The sequence below is a fragment of the Capricornis sumatraensis genome, chromosome 7 (assembly GCF_032405125.1).
Source record: "Capricornis sumatraensis isolate serow.1 chromosome 7, serow.2, whole genome shotgun sequence".
NCBI classification, from domain to species: domain Eukaryota; kingdom Metazoa; phylum Chordata; class Mammalia; order Artiodactyla; family Bovidae; genus Capricornis; species Capricornis sumatraensis.
In genome coordinates, this window is record NC_091075.1 from 87,380,668 (window position 1) to 87,403,872 (window position 23,205).

A 23,205-nucleotide genomic window follows, 5' to 3' on the forward strand; every position below is an offset into this window, starting at 1 on the left:
GTACTATCATTATTAATACCCAAAAGAAGGACAGTCTTCAAATGAAAGACAAAAAATGGTGTTTTGCATTCCAAGAAGGAGAAACTCTAATGTGTGATATGGAAGAAAATTGGTGGTGTAAAATATGCTTTACAGTAGAGTAGAAATACTAACAGGCTTCTGATTTTCCTGACTGGCAAAGAAGCTCTGACTAAAGTGTGTTCTACATTAGTCCTTGTATAGTTCTTCTAGAGAGTATGAAATAATTATTGCATATTGAACCCTAAATTATGTTAGATATTTAAGAAATATTCAACTTGATCAGTATGGAAATACAACTAATCATTATGTTCCTGAGGCCTCAAACAACATCTCAACTGGTTGAACTAAAAGCAATGAAGAAAGGAAAGCATTAAGTCTTTAATGGTAAAAATTTCCATATGTTTATTCACTTGTCGTATCTTTTAAAGAATAGATTATTTTAAACCTTAATTCTGAATCATGTGGCAAATTTTTGGAGTATTTGATCTTTGATATGATAAGTTTAGGAATAGAAAAGAACCCAGAAGAACAGGGGAGAAATCTTTTCAAATCAGTGGCTGGATTATTCAGATGTACTCTTTCAAGGTTTCTAGCCCAACTGTTTTAAAAAAATAGCAGACGACTACTCTCTCTTTTTCTTCTTTGCTGTCTTACCAAACTTCCAACAACAAAACAGGCAACATTTAGTGACCAGGAATGCAACAGTTGCCACACAAGCTATCAGGAAGCCAATCACATCCAAAGAGTGGTGCTGGAGCCAGGTGAGGTCATGGAAAGCTGGTCGAAGGTGCTTGGCTCCTTTGTGGCTCATGACAAACTCAACCCAGAAGACTGCTCGGTCCAGGGGTTTCACAGGCTGATCATGATGAATTCTTGATAACTTCATAGCATTCTCTTTATAGCTAAAATTGAATATATAAATAGCAACTTGAAAAGTTTGTTAAGGACATGATATACCTAAAACAGTTATATATTATTAAAAATATATTGCATAATTAATTATATGATAAGTTGTGTCATAAATGACATCATCAAGAATATGAAAAGCATATGAAAACTTGTTTCCTCTTGAGATATTTCTAGATGTGATAGTTTATCAGTTCAAAAGTGTTGGAAGTGGCAGAGAACAGAATTGCCAATTGAAAATAGCATTCTGAAAGTACAGAAATAGGATGATTATTAGTATGTGTAGCTCAAGAATACAGAACTTTGATCTAACTTGCTGAGTGTGGTATTGGGAACATGATAGTGACAGGAAGCAGCATGGAGGGGAAGGTCTGAGAAGAAGGAACACTTTCCCCACTCCTTCACTCTTCCCCAGGTTTGGGCTGGAGTATCAGTGTTAACAAGACGTCAGCAGTAACAGGAAATGGTTTCAGTCTGTGATCTTCATGGTCCTGACATTTCAGATGAAAGCAAAAAAGCTTCATTTGACCCTCTGGGCAAGAAGTAGGGCCTGAGACTGAACAGATAATGGCATTTTTTCTTCAGGCTAAAGAAGGCTGTGTGTTGAAAAGCAGAAACATTACTCGGCCAACAAAGGTCCGAATAGTCAAGGTTATGGTCTTCCTAGTGGTTCCATACCATTGTGAGAGCTGGACCATAAAGAAGGTAAAATGCCAAATAACTGATGCCTTCAACTGTGGTGCTAGAGAAGACTCCTGAAAGTCCCTTGGATAGCAAGGAGATCAAACCAGTCAATCATAAAGGAGATCAACCCTGAATATTCACTGGAAGGGCTGATGTTGACACTGAAGCTCCAGTATTTTGATCATCTGATGAGAACAGACAACTCATTGGAAAAGTCTATGATACTGGGAAAGATTGAGGGCAGAAGGAGAAGAGGGCATCAGAGGATGAGACAGTTGGATGGCAACACTTAAAATGAACATGAACTTGGGCAAACTCTGGGAGATGGTGAGGAACAGAGAGCCCTGGCATGCTGCAGTTCATGGGGTTGCAAAGAGAAGACATGACTGGGTGACTGAACAACAACAATAACAGAGGGCTGCACCTGCAGTGGTGAGATGCAAGGATGGTGATACATAGAAAACTAACCCTTCTAACTTCTGTCAAGGAGCTGAAGACCCCACCAGGATTTGGGTTAATACTGGAGCTTCAGCTTCACCATCAGTCCTTCCAGTGAATATTCAGGGTTGATCTCCCTTATGATTGACTGGTTTGATCTCCTTGCTATCCTTTGAATGGCTGACTTAGAAGCAAGATTTTCTTGGGTTTGTGAAGGAGGCAAGTTATTCACCCACACCAAAGTGCATCATTGGTAGAGAATACAGAACATTATATTGTAGAAAGTCATGGGAAAGTATGTAAAAAGTTTTGAGGAAAAGAACTATACAACATAAAGAATAAACAAAGTACTGTTGCCCTTTCATTTAAAAAAACAGGCAGGCCTTTCCTAATACACAGGATTATAAGGAATAAGTACCTCTGAATATATCTCAGGAAAACAAATAATAGTGACAGAAGTTCCAAGACAGATGCAGAAACAAAATATTTATTAGATAAAAAGTCAATAAAATAAATAGATATACTCTATTAAAACATAAACTGCATCATTAGGTGCATATAAATATGAAATTAATGTTAAATGATATTGGAAATTGTGGTCATGGACAAGATAAGTACATTGTAAGCTTTGATAACATTGCACTGATAATATAGCAAAAAAATAAGTTGTGATGTTTAAGAGACATTGATGGAAACTGGTGGTTGTTTTAAAGAGTAAAGTAAGTCAGAAGGAGAAAAACAAACATCATATATTAATATTGTAACCTAGGAAAAAAATAGTACTGATAATCCCATTTGTAGGGTAGGGATAGAAATACAGATGTAGAGTACAGATATGTGGACACAGCTGTTGGACGAATTGTACCAGTAGCGAGTAGCAAGTAGCCCTAACATATATACACTATCATGTGTAAAGTAGACAGCCAGTTAGAAGTTGCTGTATACCACAGGCAGCTCAGCCTGGTGCTCTGGGTCTTCCTAGGTGGCACAGTGGTAAAGAATCTCATGAGAAGCAGGAGACACACATTTGATCCCTGGGTCAGGGAGATCCTCTGGAGGAAGAAATAGCAAACCACTCCAGTATTCTGCACTGGAAAATCCTACTAACAGAGGAGCCCAGCAGGCAACAGTTGATGGGGTCAAAAAGACTTGGACACCTTAGAGATTGCAACAAAACCACAGAGGGGTGGGATGGGATGGAAGTTGGAGACAGGCTCATGAGGGAGATATTACAAATATATATGTACTTAGCATGATTCACAGTATATGTAAGAAGGGAATGGCAAACCACTTCAGCATTTTGCCATGAGAAACCGATAAACAGTACAAAAAGGCAAAACAACATGAAACCAAAAGATGATTCCCCACAGGTCAGTAGGTGTCCAATATGCTGCTTGAGAAGACAGAGAAACAGCCCAAAAAGGAATGAAGAGGCTGACCCAAAGTGGAAATGACAGCTATTTGTGGATGTCTCTGGTGGTAAAAGGGAGAATGTCAAGGCTGTATATTGTCACCCTACTTATTTAACTTATATGCAGAGTACATCATGAAAAACGCTGGGCTGGAGGAAGCTCAAGCTGGAATCAAGATTGCTGGGAGAAATGTCAATAACCTCAGATATGCAGATGACACCACCCTTATGGCAGAAAGTGAAGAAGAACTAAAGAACCTCTTGATGAAGTTGAAAGAGGAGAGTGAAAAAGGTGGCTTAAAGGTCAACATTCAGAAAACAAAGATCATGGCATCCAGTCCCATCACTTCATGACAAATAGATAGGGAAAAGGTGGAAACAGTGACTGACTTTATTTTTGGGGGGCTCCAAAATCACTGCAGATGGTGATTACAGCCATTAAATTAAAAGATGCTTACTCCCTAGAAGGAAAGTTATGACCAATCTAGAGAGTATATTAAAAAGCAGAGACATTGCTTTGTCAAAAAAGGTCTGTCTAGTCAAGGCTATGGTTTTTCCTTGGTCATGTATGGATGTGAGAGTTGGACTGTGAAGAAAGCTGAGTGCCGAAGAATTGATGCTTCTGAAATGTGGTGCTGAAGACTCTTGAGAGTCCCTTGGACTGCAAGGAGATCCAACCAGTCCATCCTAAAAGAGATCAGTCCAGGGTGTTCATTGGAAGGACTGATGTTGAAGCTGAAATTCCAATACTTTGGACCACCTGATGTGAAGAGCTGACTCATTAGAAAAGACCCTAATGCTTGGAAAGATTGAAGGCAGGAGGAGAAGGGGACAACAGAGGATGAGATGGTTGGATGTCCTCACCGTCTCAATGGACATGAGTTTGAGAGGACTCTGGGAGCTATTGTATAGGAACCTGGAATGTCAGGTCCAAGAATCAAGGCAAATTGGAAGTGATCAAACAAGAGATGGCAAGGGTGAACATCGACATTCTAGGAATCAGCGAATGAAAATGGACTGGAATGGGTGAGTTTACCATTATATCTACTACTGCAGGCAGGAATCCCTCAGAAGAAAAGGAGTAGCCATCAAGGTCATCAAAAGAGTCCGAATTGCAGTACTTGGATGCAATCTCAAAAACAACAGAATGATCTTTGTTCATCTCCAAGGTAAACCATTCAATATCACAGTTACCCAAGTCTATGCCCCAACCAGTAACGCTAAAGAAGCTGAATTTGAACAGTTTTATGAAGACCTAAAAGACCTTTTAGAACTAACACCCAAAAAAGATATCCTTTTCATTATAGGGGGCTGGAATGCAAAAGTAGGAAGTCAAGAAACACCTGGAGTAACAGGCAAATTTGGCCTTGGAATGCAGAATGAAGCAGGGCAAAGACTAATAGAGTTTTGCCAAGAAAATGCACTGGTCATAGCAAACACCCTCTTCCAACAAAACAGAAGACTCTACACATGGACATCACCAGATGGTCAACACCGAAATCAGATTGATTACATTCTATGCAGCCAAAGATGGAGAAGCTCTATATAGTCAACAAAAACAAGACCAGGAGCTGACTGTGGCTCAGATCATGAACTCCTTATCATCAAATTCAGACTCAAATTGAAGAAAATAGGGAAAACTGCTAGACCATTCAGGTATGACCTAAATCAAATCCCTTATGATTATACAGTGGAAGTGAGAAATAGATTTAAGGACCTAGATATGATAGATAGAGTGCCTGATGAACTATGGAATGAGGTTCGTGACATTGTGCAGGAGACAGGGATCAGGACCATCCCCATGGAAAAAAATGCAAAAAAGCAAAATGGCTGTCTAAGGAGGCCTTACAAATAGCTGTGAAAAGAAGAGAGGTGAAAAGCAAAGGAGAAAAGGAAAGATATAAGCATCTGAATGCAGAGTTACAAAGAATAGCAAGAAGAGATAAGAAAGCCTTCTTCAGCGATCGTGCAAAGAAATAGAGGAAAAGAACAGAATAGGAAAGACTAGAGATCTATTTAAGAAAATGAGAGATACCAAGGGAACATTTCATGCAAAGATGGGCTCGATAAAGGACAGAAGTGGTATGGACCTAACAGAAGCAGAAGATATTAAGAAGAGGTGACAAGAATACACGGAAGAACTGTACAAAAAAGATCTTCATGACGCAGATAATCATGATGATGTGATCACTAATCTAGAGCCAGACATCTTGGAAAGTGAAGTCAAGTTGGCCTTAGAAAGCATAGGTATGAACAAAGCTAGGGGAGGTGATGGAATTCCAGTTGAGCTGTTTCAAATCCTGAAAGATGATGCTGTGAAAGTGCTGCACTCAATATGCCAGCAAATTTGGAAAACTCAGCAGAGCCACAGGACTGGAAAAGGTCAGTTTTCATTCCAATCCCAAAGAAAGGCAATGCCAAAGAATGCTCAAACTACCGCACAATTGCACTCTTCTCACACGCTAGTAAAGTAATGCTCAAAATTCTCCAAGCCAGGCTTCAGCAATACGTGAACCGTGAACTCCCTGATGTTCAAGCTGGTTTTACAAAAGGCAGAGAAACCAGAGATCAAATTGCCAACATCCGCTGGATCATGGAAAAAGCAAGAGAGTTCCAGAAAAACATCTATTTCTGCTTTATTGACTATGCCAAAGCCTTTGCCTGTGTGGATCACAATAAACTGTAGAAAAATCTGAAAGAGATGGGAATACCAGACCACCTAACCTGCCTCTTGAGAAATCTGTATGCAGGTCAGGAAGCAACAGTTAGAACTGGACATGGAACAACAGACTGGTTCCAAACAGGAAAAGGAGTACATCAAGGCTGTATATTGTCACCCTGCTTATTTAACTTCTATGCAGAGTACATCATGAGAAACACTGGGCTGGAAGAAGCACAAGCTGGAATCAGGATTGCCGAAAAATATATCAATAACCCCAGATATGCAGATGACACCACCCTTCTGACAGAAAGTGAAGTGGAGCTAAAAAGCCTCTTGATGAAAGTGAAAGAGGAGAGCTAAAAAGTTGGCTTAAAGCTCAACATTCAGAAAACGAAGATTATGGCATCCAGTCCCTTCACTTCATGGGAAATAGATGGGGAAACAGTGGAAACAGTGTCAGATTTTATTTTGGGGGGCTCCGAAATCACTGCAGATGGTGACTGAAGCCATAAAATTAAAAGACACTAACTCCTTGGAAGGAAACTTATGACCAACCTAGATAGTATATTCAAAAGCACAGACATTGTTTTCCCGACTTAGGTCCATCTAGTCAAGGCTATGATTTTTCCTGTGGTCAAGTATGGATGTGAGAGTTGGACTGTGGAGAAGGCTGAGCGCCAAAGAATTGATGCTTTTGAACTGTGGTGTTGGAGAAGACTCTTGAGAGTCACTTGGACTCTCAGGTGATCCAACCAGTCCATTCTGAAGGAGATCAACCCTGGGTGTTCTTTGGAAGGAATGATGCTAAAGCTGAAACTCTCATACTTTGGCCACCTCATGCAAAGAGTTGACTCATTGGAAAAGCCTGATGCTGGGAGGGATTGGGGGCAGGAGGAGAAGGGGACGACAGAGGATGAGATGGCTGGATGGCATAACGGACTCGATGGACGTGAGTCTGGGTGAACTCCGGGAGTTGGTGATGCACAGGGAGGCCTGGCGTGCTGCAATTCATGGGGTCACAAAGAGTCGGACACGACTGAGCGACTGAACTGAACTGAACTGATTATTCACTTTTGCCAAATATTATTCAACTTTACATAGAAGGGCTGGTATCAGTGCTCTCAATCCTATCCATTGGTCTGTATGTCTATTTTTATGACAATATCAGCTTTTTAAAATTGCTATAAGTTTGTAGTACAGCTTTAAATAAGAATTGGGATGCCTCCAATGTCATTATTTCTTGGGACTGATTTGGCTGTTTGAGATATCTGTGGCTTCACACAAGTTTAGAATTTGTTTTTCTATTTCTATTCTCCATAAGGCCATAAAAATTTGTCATTCAATTCATTCTTCTTTTTCTGCCAAGGAACTCTTTCTAGCTGAAAGTTCTCTCTTGGTGATGAGTAATGCTGGCTTGGGGATGATGCTGGTAAAATAAAACTGTCATCAATTTTGTTCTTATGTGATCAATCTCAGATTTCTGTGTTGCTAAAATTTCTTACATGGACTTTAGAGCACTCCCAGAGTTGATTTTGCTCATTCATAGTGTCCAACTATTAATCTCTATCAGGGAAAGGGAGGCTGGGGCCTTCTTTCTATTTATAAATTAACACAATGAAAGACTAGAAGTAAGTTTCTAAACTGGTATTGGTTGTAACTACTCAGATGGTGACTTCAGCCATGAGATTAAAAGATGCTTGCTGCTTGGTAAAAAAAAAAAAAAGCTATGACTACCTGCTGCTACTGCTGCTGCTGCTGGTGCTGCTGCTAAGTCACTTCAGTCGTGTCCGACTCTGTGTGACCCCATAGATGGCAGCCCAGCAGGCTCCCCCGTCCCTGGGATTCTCCAGGCAAGAACACTGGAGTGGGTTGCCATTTCCTTCTCCAATGCATGAAAGTGAAAAGTGAAAGTGAAGTTGCTCAGTCATGTCCGACCCTCAGCGACCCCATGGACTGCAGCCTTCCAGGCTCCTCCGTCCATGGGATTTTCCAGGCAAGAGTACTTGAGTGGGTTGCCATTGCCTTCTCCGATGACTATCTAGACAACATATTGAAAAGCAAAGACATAACTTTGCCAACAATGGTCTATCTAGTCAATGCTATGGTTTTTCCAGTAGTCATGTATGGATGTGAGAGTTGAATATAAAGAAAGCTGAGCATCAAAGGATTAATGCTATTGAACTGTAGTGGTGGAGAAGAGGTTTGAGAGTCACTTGGACTGCAAGGAGATCCAATCAGTCCAACCTAAAGGAAATCAGTCCTGAATATTCATGGGAAGGACTGATGCTAAAACTGAAACTCCAATACTTTGGTCACCTGATGCAAAGAACTGACTCATTGGAAAAGACCCTGATGGTGGGAAAAATTGAAGGCAGGAGGAGAAGGGGACAACAGAGGATGGCATCACAGATTCAATGGACATGGGTTTGAACAAACTCTGAGAGTTGATGTTGGACAGGGAAGCCTGGCATGCTGCAGTCCATGGGATTGCAAAGAGTTGGACACGACTGAGCGACTGAACTGAACTGACATGAGGAAACCTGAGTGGTTTTTCATTTTTATTTTTATGATTTTGTTGTATTCCCTAAATTCTTCATCGTGCTAATATCTGCAATTTTTAAGAAATAAAAATATTATTGTTAATTTAAAAATTCATCTTTTAAACAATAGATTACTTTCTTTAAATAAATGTAGTATTTCTTTGAGGTTATAATCTATCACTCAGTGGTAGTAGGTGACAAAATACTTTCACAAAATTTAGGAAGTATAATCTTATTTGATATTAGGCACACTCTAAATTATGCAAAATTTGTCAATTTCAAATTATATAAAGTTGATTATTCTTTCAAAAACAAAATGCTTCTTAGTTAAGAATATATTCTCTACTCACAAAGGGTTGTTAATAACTGCTTTCAAAGCATTAAGCAGATCTTCACTTGTCATTCTTCGCAAGTCTACTTCGACAGCTGCCCCTTTGGCTTTCATACGAGCAAGATTATCATGCTGGTCACCAAACATAGGAATTCCAACCATAGGGACCCCGTGGTAAATAGCTTCATAGATCCCATTGGTTCCACAGTGAGTGATAAAAGCTCTGGTTTTGGGATGACCTAAAAATTGAAAGAAAAAAAGTATTATTCTAAGTTGTAAGAGTGTCAGAAACAGAAAATCAGGACACCTGCATAAACCAAAAACTATTAGGTAACATTTTCCATATAATTCTGTGTCATAAGAACACATACAAATTCTTATAGGTTCTTAAGAAAGCAGCAATTAATTACTCCAGGCTAAGTATAATTAGTGATTAAAGCATTAAGTCATTCCACAGACAACTAAGAAGTTTCCTGAAAAATATATGGTGGAGAGTATTTGCCTGTTTGACAAGTTGTTGCAGGAAGAATACATCAATAAAAAAGAATGGAGGGACTGAAGAAACTAATCTTTTTGTAGGTGGGAAAGAGGAGGTGACATGTGCAGGGTGTCAATATGAAAATGTTGTCATAACAAGCTAGAAAGATAGGCTACATTAGTTCATGGTGTACTCTGTTTAAGAAAACAGGATTTGCATTTGACTATACACTAATATGCAGCCATTTATATTATATATGAAAATAGCTGAAATGGTTTGCCAGATTCCCCCCTCCCCCCATGGAGAAGAGAGGTGTGAGAATATGGTGAAGAGAATCAGGAGTGTGTTGCAATATTATATACAAAAGTTAATGAAAGCCTCATCTAAAGGTAATTTCTCTGACCTTGATCCTTAAGAGGGAGAGATTATGTCATAAATGGGAGAGTCACCAAAGTCTAGTCAGGTTCCTCTGAACTCTTCTCAACCAGAATTTGATTTTGTGGCTCCACTATCTCTGCATTGCCCAATTTTAGCAAGCATTCTACTAGGTCAGTTGAGCTCTGCACTTTTCCATCCAATGAACTTTCAGTATGTTCTTTTGTGATAAATTCCCCATTTTTCTTTCTTCATACAAATTGTTTCCAGTCTTTCTGTTTTATTGTAAAAGTCCATTGCACTAATAACTCTACTTATCATGATGGTCTTGAATAAAGTGTGCCTTACAGTCTTTAACAATTGTCATGAATAATCCTTTCTTTCAAAACTCCTGAAGCAATGTGAAGAACACACTAAAGTTTTTTTTTCTTATTTTAAATACAAATTTGTTGATATCCATTATTGAATAATCATTCAGAGTATACCTCATTCAGCTCAGTTTATTTTTCTTCTCTTTGGTCTTACCAAGAAGATCATTCTGTGGAATCCATTTATATAGCTGGGTATTGGCTCCTAGTGTTTCTGGTTTCTTTCCTGTATATCTCCACAGAACCTATTAAGATAAATGTCTTTATTAGAAGATTTTAGAATCACATCCTATCAGAAGAAGTTAACCTACCCTGATGGTTCAGATGGTAAAGAATCTGCCCACAATACTGGAGACTAGGGTTTGACCCCTGAATCGGGAAGATCCCTTGGGGAAGGAAATGGCAGCCCACTCCAGTATCCTTGCCTGAAATATCCCATGGGTGGAGGAACCTGGCAGGCTATAGTCCATGGGGTTGCGAAGAGTCAGACATGGCTAAGTGACTTCACTTCAATCAAAATTTTTGCCTCCAGGTAATGCACAAGCAAACTGAGTCCATAGTTGATTAGGTAATGAATGTTTTTAAACCATAAACACTACAGCCATGTTTTCAAAGGCTTGCAATGATCCTAGTCAATAGCCTTTCATCTTCGGGTTAATTCTGACTTAACCCAATGAAGACAAATGATGAAGATGTAGATGAAGAAAAATGACAATCTGTATCTGAAAGAAGTATATATATAGTGTTACTAAGCCACTCTGGTAAAGGGGATTTTTGAGACAAAGATTTCAGAGGCAAAGGGGAGGAATGTTATTTACCTCTTTTGAACTATTTTTTACATACTTACCAGTAATGTAGACTCATACAGTAAAATATTTATAATCATATCTATCATTTTAAAGTATTCAAAGTCTAGAGTTTGGCGGCATTAAAAACATCCACATTGTGTAACCATCATGGCATCCAGTCGCACAGTTGTGTCCGATTCTTGTGACCCCATGGACTGCAGCCTGCCAGGCTCCTCTGTCCATGGGGATTCTCTAGGTAAGATTACTGGATTGGGTTACCATGCTGTCCTCCGGGGGATCTTCCTGACCCATTGGAGTTGGTGATGGACAGTGAGGCCTGGCATGCTGCAACTCATGGGGTCATAAAGAGTTGGACATGACTGAGCGACTCAACTGAACTGAGAAGAAATATGTCACTCAGTTAAAACTCAGAATGGTATCAATAAAAAATGATAGTTTGCTGGAACATTGTAAAGTAAAGTAAAGTCACTCAGTCGTGTCCGACTCTTTGTGACCCCGTGGACTGCAGCCCACCAGGCTCCTCAATCCATGGGATTCTCCAGGCAAGAATACTGGAGTGGGTTGTCATTTCCTTCTCCAGGGGATCTTCCCAACCCAGGGATCGAACCCGGGTCTCCCGCATTGGAGGCAGACGCTTTAACCTCTGAGCCACCAGGGAAGCTAGAACATTGTAAAGTATACTCCTAAATCTTTTACTGTACTGTTAAAGTTTTAAATATTGAAGAAACACTATCTAGGATTTCATTTAGGATGATTTTTAGGATTCATTATTTAGCATTATTAGAAGAATCATTATTTAGGATTATTTTTAGAATCTAAGCTCTTATTTCCAGGTTCAACTATGACAATGCTCAAAATCAGTAATTACTAGAAAATATAGTCCCAAGACATTTTGAGAATCAAACCTATTATTTTGAATATCTTTTCCTTTATTCTCTGTCATGTTATTTGTAACTTGTTTATATGCTTCAGATTTAAAGACTTATAAGAATAGCAAGAAGTGTTACATTACATGGATGCCTTAAAACCTAATGCACAAAGCTGACTGATGATTTAAGAGTAGCAAATGATTAATTTTCATTTATTATTTAAAGAAAATACTGCAATATAATTTCCTGTTAAAAATACCAGGTTTAAAGCAAGACAGCAATCAAATATCCCCTTTTATCATTTATACATTTTCTTTAGAGCTCACTTAAGTTGAGACTGACAATATCAATACCCTTTCCTACATTGTACAAGTATACTTTTACTGTGAACTTCATGGATTTTAAAACAGCTGTCCCTGGGTGGGGGAGAAGGGGGGAAATGACCTTCTGTGGAATCTGGGCAAGGGCTGATGCAATCATATTAGACTTTTCTTCTGAGAGGTTTTTGATCATTGACCCCAGAGTAAACACCACGACTCCATCTTTTCCAGAGCTTTGAACAAACTCTTCGAACTCCTGTGAAAAAAACAGTCTTTGTAATATAAAAGCTTACAGTTATAATAGATGCCACACTCTTTTTTCAATGTGTCTGAATTATTAGAGCAATTCTGTGCATTCATATGTTAATGATATCAGTGTATAATAGATGACCTGAAATCCTTATTAGGTGAATTAAAAATTATTGTTACTAAAAGCTCATTTGGTAAAGCATATTGAGATATGAGTGTGTCTTTGTGCATGTGTATTTGTGTTTACAAGTTATTGACTGCCTGTTATCTTTTGCCATTTGCTGAACTCTTTGCATGTATCATTTAACTTAGATATATGGTGATTTTATGAGATATGTATACATCTACAGATGGGAGATCTATCTCTGTAAGGTTAAGTAATTTGTCCAAGTCTACATAGCAGTAGCTGGCAGAGAAAATTTCTACCTTTAAGTTAAATAATTCTGGTGCTGCAATTTTTATTTAGCCTTAGATGCTAATAAGGTTGTTTTCATTTTTTTCTGCTGAATCATGGTCAGTACAATGACATAATTTTGGTATATTTACTTTTCTTTGTTTTCTAAACTTCTATTTTCTATTTTGATTAGATTTGTTTTTTTATATAATCTTCCACATATACAATTATGAGTGAAGTAGCCAGGTAACTCCTGATCAGACAAATAATGCAGAAATACCTATAAAGCATACTCTGAGGGTTATAGCAATATAGTAGAAATGTATAGCTTTGAATTAAAAATAAAGACAACATATTTAATCATACTGAAATAAATCTTTTCAACCTCTGTTTAAATACTAGCAAAACTAAGCCAATTAAGTAAGACAAAAAAAAAGTGTTTTTGAGGCGTGAAACTGAAAAACAGGGAAGAAATTTATATTAAGGGATTTCTCACATAGTTATTGGAAAAGGAAATGGCAACCAACTCCAGTATTCTTGCCTGGAGAATCCCATGAACAGAGAAATCTGGCAGGTTGCAGTCTATGGGGTCTCAAAGAGTCAGACCAGACTGAAGCAACTTAGCACTCATGCGCATGGTTATGGAGACTGTCAAGTTTAATCTGCAGAACAGTATATTAGGCTGGAGACTCAGAGAAGAGCCACTGCTGTAGTTCAAGTCTGAAAGCTGCCTACAGGCAGAATTCAGAATTTTGTTCTAGTCACATCTTCAGCTAATTGAATGAGGCTTACCCACATAATGGAGAGTAATTTGTTTAATCAAGGTCCACATATTTCAAAGTTGATTTCATCTAAAAATAGCCTCTAAATAACTTCTAGAAAAATGTTTGTCTAAATACCTGGGTACCCGGCCAGGCAAGTTGACACTTAAAGTTAACCATTACACTATGTTTAGAGATGATTTGACTAAAGATATGATAGCTTTATGTTCAATTATAGCATAATATTTATAAGATACTAGGAAATAGTTTAAAATTTATATAAAACACATTTTTATGAATGGTTAATGGACTTTGAACAAGAAAATAAAACATTGAGGACTACTTCATTAGATAATAATACATAATCCAAAATAAAGGCTATTCACCTTCTAAATGTAATGTATAGTCTAAGAACATAATGACCATTAAATTATATGTCTGTTTTCTCCGTTTGGGGACCAAATATTGTTAACAATAAACCAGAAATCATTTTGAGATAAATACTCATAGTTGCGTCAGGAAGATCCCTTGAAGAAGGGAATGGCAATTCCACTCCAGTATTCTTGCCTGGAAAATTCCATGGACAGAGGAGCCTGGCAGGCTACAGTTCATGGGGTCGCAAAGAGTCAGATACAACTGAGTGACTAACACCTCACACTTCATTCATGTAGGACAATAATAAGCACATTTAATTACCTTAGGTAGGGGCTTTGCAGGCTTGCAGTGCAGTCCTCCAACAAATTCAGTATTAGGTAAGTAAGGTTGAGGAAATTCAAAATCCCAGTAACTTCGAAACAACCACATGTCAGCTTTCCCCATAATCTCACATAGTGTGGTAGGTTTTCCTGAATGAAAGTTAAGGATAAGAGAGGGAAAGGAATCTGATATATTAAATGGAAGATATATCTTCACCTAATTTTCTAAGTAAATTCTTAAAGACCAGTACCGAGCCTATGCAACCCAGGTTAAATCAATTGAATCAGTTAAATCAGCTGAAAAACTTTTACCTTGAAGAGTACACATAGTCAGATTATGAGTAAGTAAACACAGATTTGGGCTTCTTTTGTGGCTCAGCTGATAATGAACTCGCCTGAAATGCCCGGAGACCTGGATTCAATCCCTGTGTTGCGAACATCCCCTTAAAAAGAGAAAGGCTACCAATTCCAGTATTCTGGTCTGGAGAATTCCATGGACTGTATAGTCCAAGGGGTCGCAAAGAATCCAACAGGACTGAGCGACTATCACTTTCACTTTCAAACACAGATTTAAGTATGGAGCAAAGCCAAGAGCCTGTTGCTTTCTCTCTGTCAATGGAGTCTTTCATCTTGATCTAAGCCTGAGCCCACTCAGGTGCTCCTATAAGTACAAGAAGCTTAGGTAGCGATTCTCAACCTTCTGTGGTAGAGTCGCACCTTTTTTTTTTGGAATTCCAATTTATCTCATCCTCATTGCTCCAAAAGCCTCTGATTATGTTGAAAAACAACTTGCGTTTTACCCATCTTTTTTTCTATTATTTTCAAGTGTGTTGTCACAACTAATTACATCCTGAATACTTTTAATACAATTCTTAAAATGACTGTCTCCTTTGCTATAGTAAATGAAATTTCCTATTTTACAAGATTTTGTCCTCTTTGGTGAAAATATTGCACTGCATAATAATCTAGTGGTGAAATAGTTTCTAATTTATAGCTAATCTTACCCAGAGTTTTGGTGTCCTTTAGAAATATGTGCTCCATGTCACTGATGGGAGGAAATCATAGCTATCTGGTTTCTCACTTCATGGCTTTGTGTATATTCTCCTTGATGTTCTAAGTGTGCTAAAGTTTTTATTAGAAAAATAAAAGGGATTTTGCACTCCTAGGAAGATCTATCTGCAATAATAGATCAAGGCAAATCTCAGCAAATGAGGGCCTTGACTCTGGTGATTACAATATCCAGTTTCATACTCAGGACATATCTTTTGGAAAATGTGTGCACGTTTTATGTTTTTGTTGTTGTTGTTGTTGTTTGTTTGTTGTTGGTTTTTTTACTTTTCTCTAACTTTGGAGTTAAAATACATTGAAATTAATTCTTAACTGGTATATTTCTGTCTGGTAGAAATTATCATTTCCCAAATTATGATTTTATTGCCCTATAGGATTTTTTGGACCATTTTTGTGTCTAACCTAGTGCTCTTATCCTAAAATTCCTTTACCCCCCAAGAGGTTTATAAATAGTTTCTCAATTTTTTAAATGAATATTTTCTTATTTATTTTCTCATCAATTATTTGAAAATAACTATGACATGCTTTAATGAATAATTCTATAAATTATTTATTAATTTATAACTATATATAAATTTATATTTATTGCAGCCATGAAATTAAAAGACACTTACTCCTTGGAAGAAAAGTTATGACCAACCTAGATAGCATATTGAAAAGTTGAGACATTACATTGCCAACAAAGATCCGTCTAGTCAAGGCTATGGATTTTCTGGTGGTCATGTATGGATGTGAGAGTTGGACTGTGAAGAAAGCTGAGCACTGAAGAATTGATGGTTTTGAACTGTGGTGTTGGGAGAAGACTCTTGAGAGTCCCTTGGACTGCAAGGAGATCCGACCAGTCCATTCTGAAGGAGATCAGTCCTGGGTGTTATTTGGAAGGAATAATGCTAAAGCTGAAACTCCAGTACTCTGGCCAACTCATGCGAAGAGTTGACTCATTGGAAAAGACTCTGATGCTGGGAGGAATTGGGGGCAGGAGGAGGAGAGGACGACAGAGGATGAGATGGCTGGATGGCATAACCGACTCGATGGGCGTGAGTTTGTGTGGACTCCGGGAGTTGGTGATGGACAGGGAGGCCTGGTGTGCTGCAATTCATGGGATCGCAACAAGTCAGACACGACTGAGTGACTGAGCTGAACTGAACTGATATTCATGCATATATTTATTATATGTTTATTTATATTTCCTTCTCCAGGGGATCTTCCCAACCCAGGAATTGAACCCGGGTCTCCAGCATTGTAGGCAGACACTTTACCGTCTGAGCCACCAGGGAAGCCCTAAAATATATACAGATATATATTAATAGTATATATTTATAATTTATACATAAAACATCATAAATTATGCATTATATTTTTAAATTTTGAAAAAAGTACTTGTAATACATAATATAATGAAGATTTTAAATTATGAACAGCCAAAATTATATCTATAACATTACATTTTAACAGTGATGAGAGTAAAAACAAATGTGTTTCTTCTATTTACCACATTTTTACTCTTCTTCTCAGATTACTGGTATATTCCACCAAAGAATATTCAAAGTTGCTAAGAACTATGGAAGAATCAGGGACAGAATAATACCCTATCACTGGAGAAGATGTTACTAAACTGAGTGTCAGACTGCTGGGATCAGAAGTAAACAAACAGCTTCAGTCCAGTTGTAGATCATTCAAGGCTTAATTCATGACTCAGAAAATGTCACTTTGATAAAGTTTTAAGTTATCTTTCTCAGTGTTGTCTTTTGTAGGTTGAACTCTCAGCATGGATGTGTGAGTTTCTGCCCACTTTTCTTAGGGTCATTCATTTCTAGAGATATAAGCACCTGTTTCTGTCACAAAATGCCCAGAAGAAGTTTCAGTGCAACTTGTAGACCTTGATTAAGTCACATGGCTTTTTGAACATACTCCATATTGCAGGGCAGCAGAGTTCTTAGAAGCACTCATGTTGTTTGTGAATTGTTGCATAATTTCTCAGAGGAAATATTGCATAGACATGTTGCCACTTCCTTTTTTCCACTGAAGTGAACGTTGTTTAGTTGTGTGTGACTCTTTGTGACCCCATGGACTATTCTCCAGGGCAAAATACTGGAGTGGGTAGCCTTTCCCTTCTCCAGGGTGATCTTCTCAACCCAGGGATCAAACCCAGGTCTCCCACATTACAGGCAGATTCTTTACCAGACAAGCCATAAGAGAAGCACAAGAATACTGGAGTGTGTAGTTTATCCCTTCTCCAGCGAATATCCCCGACCCAGGAATTGAACTGTGATCTCCTACATTGCAGGTGAATTCTATGCACTTGAATCAAAGCAAGGGAAAAGGAAGTGGATATATAAAATAAGAGATCACAACTATATCTTTTTAATGTTTTTAGGAATAAACATAAATTTTAGTAATGATACAGTATTAGAGATACATCTGTTAAAATTAGTAACAAGGAAAATAATAAAAAATTCATATGAATGAAAAAGTTCCAAATAGACGAATCAACCCGAGAAAGAAAAACAAAACTGTAGGTAACACACACTCTGATTTTAAGAAATATTATAAAGCTATATTAATCAAAACAATACATGCAGGTTTAAAAACAGTCATATGGTCCATTATAACAGAAGCAAAAGCCCAAAGAAAAACTCATGCATATGTAGTCAACAAATATTTCTCAAGGAAGCCAAAAATACTCAATGAAAGAAGATAATCTTTTAAATAATTCTTACCAAAAAAAAAAAAAAAAGAAAAGAAAAGATACACAGAAAAGAATAAAACTAGACTCGGATATTACTCCACTACAGAATTATATTAAAATGGATAAGAGGCTTAAATATAAGACCTAACACCATAAAATCCTCAAAAAAAAGGGGGGGGGGAATAATTCTTGACATTCATTATGGCAGTGAATTTAAATATGATATCTAAAATATAAATGTATTTCCCTGGTGGCTCAGCTAGTAAAGAATTCACCTTCAGTGTGGGAGACCTGGGTTAAATCCCTGCGTTAGGAAGATCCTCTGGAGAAGGGAAAGACTAGCCACTCCAATATTCTGGCTTGGAGAATTCCACGGACTGTATCTTGATATTAAGATGGAGTAGTAGAAGAATACGTGCTCATCTTCTCCCGTGTGAACTCCAAAATTGCAAATAGCTGCTAAACAACCATCGACAGGAGAAGGTTGGATTCCTCCAAATAGAAGATACTCCAGGTCCAAGGGCAAAGAAGAAGCCCCAACAAGACAGTTGGAGGGGCAAAATTGCAGTTAGAATCAAACTCCATATTCACCAGAGATGCTTGGAGGGCTCAAACAAAATCTTGTGCACACCAAGACACAGAGATGCCAAAGAAACTGAGCCAGGATGGCCTTTGATTGTTTGAGTTTCTCCTGCAGAGGTACAGGTCAGCAGTGGCCTGCCTCAGTGACAGGGTCTATGACTGCAGCAGACCTGGGTCATGCACCACGTGGCATAAGCCCTTGTGGAGGAGGTCGCCATTAGCCTCACCATAGAGCTGGTGAGCAGATGAGAACCGCCAGGGAATATGACTTTGGAGGCTAGTGGGACGTCATTATAGAACATCCATAGGATGGGAGACACAGACACTTGGAGAGCACAAAAACAAAACAAACAAAAAACAAACAAACAGAAAAAAAAAAAAAATAAAACTTTGCTCACACCAGCAGCTGGGAGAAATGAGCAGTGTCCCCACAAGAGACTGAGTCAGACTTGCCTATGAGTGTTGAGGAGTCTCCAGTGGAGGCACAGGTTTGACGGCCAGTAATGTGGAAGAAACTGAAGTTGAACAGTTCTATGAAGACATACAGACCTTTTAGTACTAACATCCAAGAAAGATGTCCTTTTTGTTATAGGAAATTGGAATGCAAAAGTAGGAAGTCAAGAAACACCTGGAGTAACAGGCAAATTTGGCCTTGGAATACAGAATGAAACAGGGCAAAGGCTAATAAAGTTTTACCAAGAGAACGCACTGGTCATAGCAAACACCCTCTTCCAACAACACAAGAGAAGACTCTACACATGGACATCACCAGATGGTCAACACTGATATCAGATTAATTATATTCTTTGCAGCCAAAGATGGAGAAGCTCTATACAGTCAGAAAAAACAAGACCAGGAGCTGACTGTGGCTCAGATCATGAACTCCTTATTGCCAAATTCAGGCTTAAATTGAAGAAAGTAGGGAAAACCACTAGACCGTTCAGTTATGATCTAAATCAAATCCCTTATGATAATACAGTGGAAGTGAGAAATAGATTTAGGAGACTAGATCTGAAAAACAGAGTGCCTGATGAACTATTGACTGAGGTTCGTGACATTGTACGTGAGACAGGAATTAAGACCATCTCTATGGAATAGAAACGCAAAAAAGCAAAATGGCTATTTGAGGAGGGCTTAGAAACAGCTGTGAAAGAAGAGAAGCAAAAAGCAAAGGAGGAAAGGAAAGATATTCCCATTTGAATGCAGAGTTGAAAGGGTTGACAGTTTGGCCTCAGGCTAAACAACAGGGAAGGAACCCAGCCATACCTATCAGCAGAATATTGGATTAAAGATTCACTGAACATGGCCCCTCCCATCAGAAAAAAACCCAGTTTCCCCAACAGATGTTCTCTTCCATCAGGAAACTTCCTCAAGCCTCTTATCCTTTTCATAAGAGGGCAGCCAGAAATGAAAACCACAATCACAGAAAACTAACCACACTGATCACATGGACCACAGCCTTGCCTAACTCAGTGAAACTGTGAGCCATGCCGTGTAGGGCCTCCCAAGACTGACGGGTCATGGTGGAAATTTCTGACAGAACCTGGTACACTGGAGAAGACAATGCCAAATCTCTTCAGTATTCTTGCCTTGAGAACCCCATGAAGAGTATGAAAAGGCAAAAAGATATGACACTGAAAGATGACATCCCTAGGTTGGTAGATGCCCAATATGCTACTGGAGAAGAGTGGAGAAATAACTCCAGATATAATGAAGAGATGGAGCGAAAGCAAAAATAATGCCCAGGTGTAGATGTGACTGGTGATGGAAGTAAAGTCCGATGCTGTAAGAAGAATATTGCATAGGAACCTGGAATGTTCTGTCCATGAATTAGCATAAATTGGAAGCGGTCAAAAAGGCAATAGCAAGAGTGAATATAGACATTTTAGGAATCAGTGAAGTAAAATGAAGTGGAATGGGTGAATTTAATTCAGATGACCATTATGTCGTTGACTCATTGGGAAAGACTCTGATGCTGGGAGGGATTGGGGGCAAGAGGAGAAGGGGACGACCAAGGATGAGATGGCTGGATGGCATCACTAACTCTGTGGACGTGAATCTGAGTGAACTCCAGGAGTTGGTGATGGACAGGGAGGCCTGGTGTGCTACGATTCATGGAGTCGCAAAGAGTCGGACACGACTGAGTGACTGAACTGAAATGAACTAAACTGAACTGAACTGTGGGCAAAAATCATTTAGAAGAAATGGGAGGGTCCCTCATAGTCAAGAAGAGAGTGTGAAATGAAGTACTTCGGTCCAATCTCAAAAATGACAGAAGTAGAAGTTAGAAATTCTCAAATAAATATCATTTGTATTTATGTGTAGTGATAGATATTATTGAGAGCTATTTGGTGATTATTTCACAATAGGTGCAAATATCTAATCATTTTGTTGTATACCTGTGTTGAAACAAAATTATCTTAAGTCTTGGCAAGCAAAAGTTTGCATAAAAATTTCTCTACCAGTTGAGCCACTGCCCGGCACTCCCTGTTTTACTGTGCAATGTGCTTCTGTGTTATACATTAACTAGATCCCCTCGGAAGACACAGGAAAGTTTACTCTACAAAAAAAGTAGTTTCCTCCTGGCACCAGCAAGATCACGCATTATAAGTTAACATTCTTTCCTTAATCTGTTAAGGGGTCACAATTACCTAATACTCATTTTTTAGGACTATATAAACTGGCAATATAATGTTCTGATGTATAACACTTTCAAGAATAACCCCCTTCTCTCAAAAACTTATATGACAGTTCTTTAACTTCTAATGGGCAGAGCATTCCTCAGAGCTTCCTGACAGATTTTCTCCAGGGTTATAATCCTCATATTGGCTCAAATGAAGTCTTCCATACTATTCTAGGTTGACTATTGACTAATGTTTTGTCACCATCTGAAACTAATACAATGCTGCATGTTAGTATTACCTTAAAAAAATCTAACTAAATAATACATGAAAGGTACTGCTTCCTATAAGGTAATTTGCCTCTTATGCAAATTTTCCTTATCATAATCACATAAACATAAAAAAAATAAATTATTCAAAAGCAAAATAAAACGGGTAAATGGGCTTATTCAAATAGAGAAAAAATTTATGCTCAGGGTCAAAAGTCACTAGTTGACGTCTAACGACCTCTAACCTTAAATAGAACAACAAGAACAAAACACTGAAGTGAGGTAAAAATCTAGAAACATGGTCCTATAGGAAAAAGTCTTCTTTCATTTTTACACTTTTGAAAACAAGACCAAATGAAACCAAACTACATTATTTATTTTCTAGTTTCATGCTCATCACATTGCAAATCTGGTCATCAATTAACCATTCCTTCATAGAACACAAATATAAAGCCTTAGGAAGAGCAAGTTAATCAGAAAGAAAACAGGTGGTGAAACAGGAGAAGCAAGAGTAGTCCAAGGTTATGGAAATTAAGCATGCTGTCTGATTTGGGTTTTCCAGACACTCCAAAAACTTAACCTTAAATATAGAGAATATTCCTTCTTGGATATATATCAGGGTTCCCCTGGTGGCTCTAATGGTAAAGAATCAACCTGAAATACAGGAGACCCAGGTTCAATCTGTGGGTTGGGAAGATCCCCTAGAAGAGGGAATTTTATGATTCAATCATATAACACAAAACCAAAAAAAAAAAAAGTGTTATTAATTTTTACATTCAAAACAGTGTAGCCACCCTAAAATACCATTTGTAAGTTTTCATACAGTCAGATAAATGTTTGCATTATTTATAGAATATAAGAATATTTATTATATACATACTATTCTTACCTAAAACCTTGCTGTAATATTCATCCCATTCTGGAAATACATAATATGAATATATTATGTCACTCACTGTATACAGTAACCAGTTCTCCAGCCTCTGTATAAAAGTCATCTTGTCTGTCAGTCTTGATGTGACACCAGGAACATATGAAGAAGGCATAGGAAGCCCAGCACACAGTCTTTCAATGGCATTCCCATAGAAAAACCGAAAAGTGTATATAAATGGAATATTCAGGAGTTCAGCCACCAATTCCCCACAAAAACTTAAAGGGTCGGCAATACAGATATCGAACTTGGCTGCCTGTAGCCTGCTGAGTAACTCCTTGTTTGTGATAGCACTGTCACACACTCTTTTGCTTGTTAATAAAAATTGTCTGACTAAGTTTGCCAGTTTTATTTGCATTTCCCACCATGAGAGTTTTGGCAGTTCAAAAATTTCTTCATAGAGCATGGTATTGAACTCTTCCATGAAAGTTTCTTCAGTTACTGAAAGCTGAAGGATCTCCACATGATAGGGAATCTTGGTATGATCAATCAGAAGATTTTGTGAAGGTACCAGGACAGTTATGTCATGCCCACGAAGGTGAAGCTCTTCTAGAATAACTTGTAAATTAATCCAGTGACTAAAATCCACAGGCCATACAAGAACTTTGCCCATCCTCCCAGAGTGAAGGAGACATAGCTGCAGCACGAAAAGGATACAGCAGCCTTGCACAGTCTTCATGGTTACTTCTTGCTTGAATTAAATTTTTACCAAATGCATGAAACTCCTAATCCTA

At 38.2% G+C, this 23,205-nt stretch overlaps 1 protein-coding gene and 1 non-coding gene across 5 annotated transcripts; both read right to left on the reverse strand.

Moving 5' to 3' along the window:
- Positions 1-443: 443 nt before the first annotated feature.
- On the reverse strand, positions 444-23,205 carry LOC138082090 (UDP-glucuronosyltransferase 2A2-like). Of its 4 annotated transcripts, XM_068975333.1 has the most exons (7): positions 22,691-23,205; positions 20,104-20,109; positions 14,313-14,461; positions 12,337-12,468; positions 10,372-10,459; positions 9,013-9,232; positions 444-923 (listed from the first exon to the last, which is right to left on the reverse strand). In XM_068975333.1, the coding sequence occupies exons 1-7, from the start codon at positions 23,148-23,150 to the stop codon at positions 644-646; spliced, it is 1,335 nt and encodes a 444-aa protein (XP_068831434.1). In that variant the 5' UTR covers positions 23,151-23,205; the 3' UTR covers positions 444-643. The 4 variants fall into 4 exon arrangements, with proteins under 4 accessions (XP_068831434.1, XP_068831432.1, XP_068831435.1 ...); XM_068975331.1 differs by lacking the exon at positions 20,104-20,109 and having other exon boundaries at positions 22,430-23,205; XM_068975334.1 differs by lacking the exons at positions 20,104-20,109; positions 22,691-23,205 and adding an exon at positions 14,624-14,650.
- On the reverse strand, positions 11,610-11,681 carry TRNAW-CCA (transfer RNA tryptophan (anticodon CCA)). The gene has a single exon. It is a non-coding gene; the product is annotated as a tRNA-Trp (tRNA).

Coding starts and splice junctions, on each gene's coding strand:
- LOC138082090 (XM_068975331.1), bottom strand. CDS start 23,150: ATGAAGACTGTGCAAGGCTGCTGTATCCTTTTCGTGCTGCAGCTATGT. Junction 14,462..22,429: donor ATATTACAGCAAGGTTTTAG/GTAAGAATAGTA, acceptor ACTTTCATTCAG/GAAAACCTACCACACTATGT. Junction 12,469..14,312: donor CTGCAAAGCCCCTACCTAAG/GTAATTAAATGT, acceptor TTTTTTTCACAG/GAGTTCGAAGAGTTTGTTCA.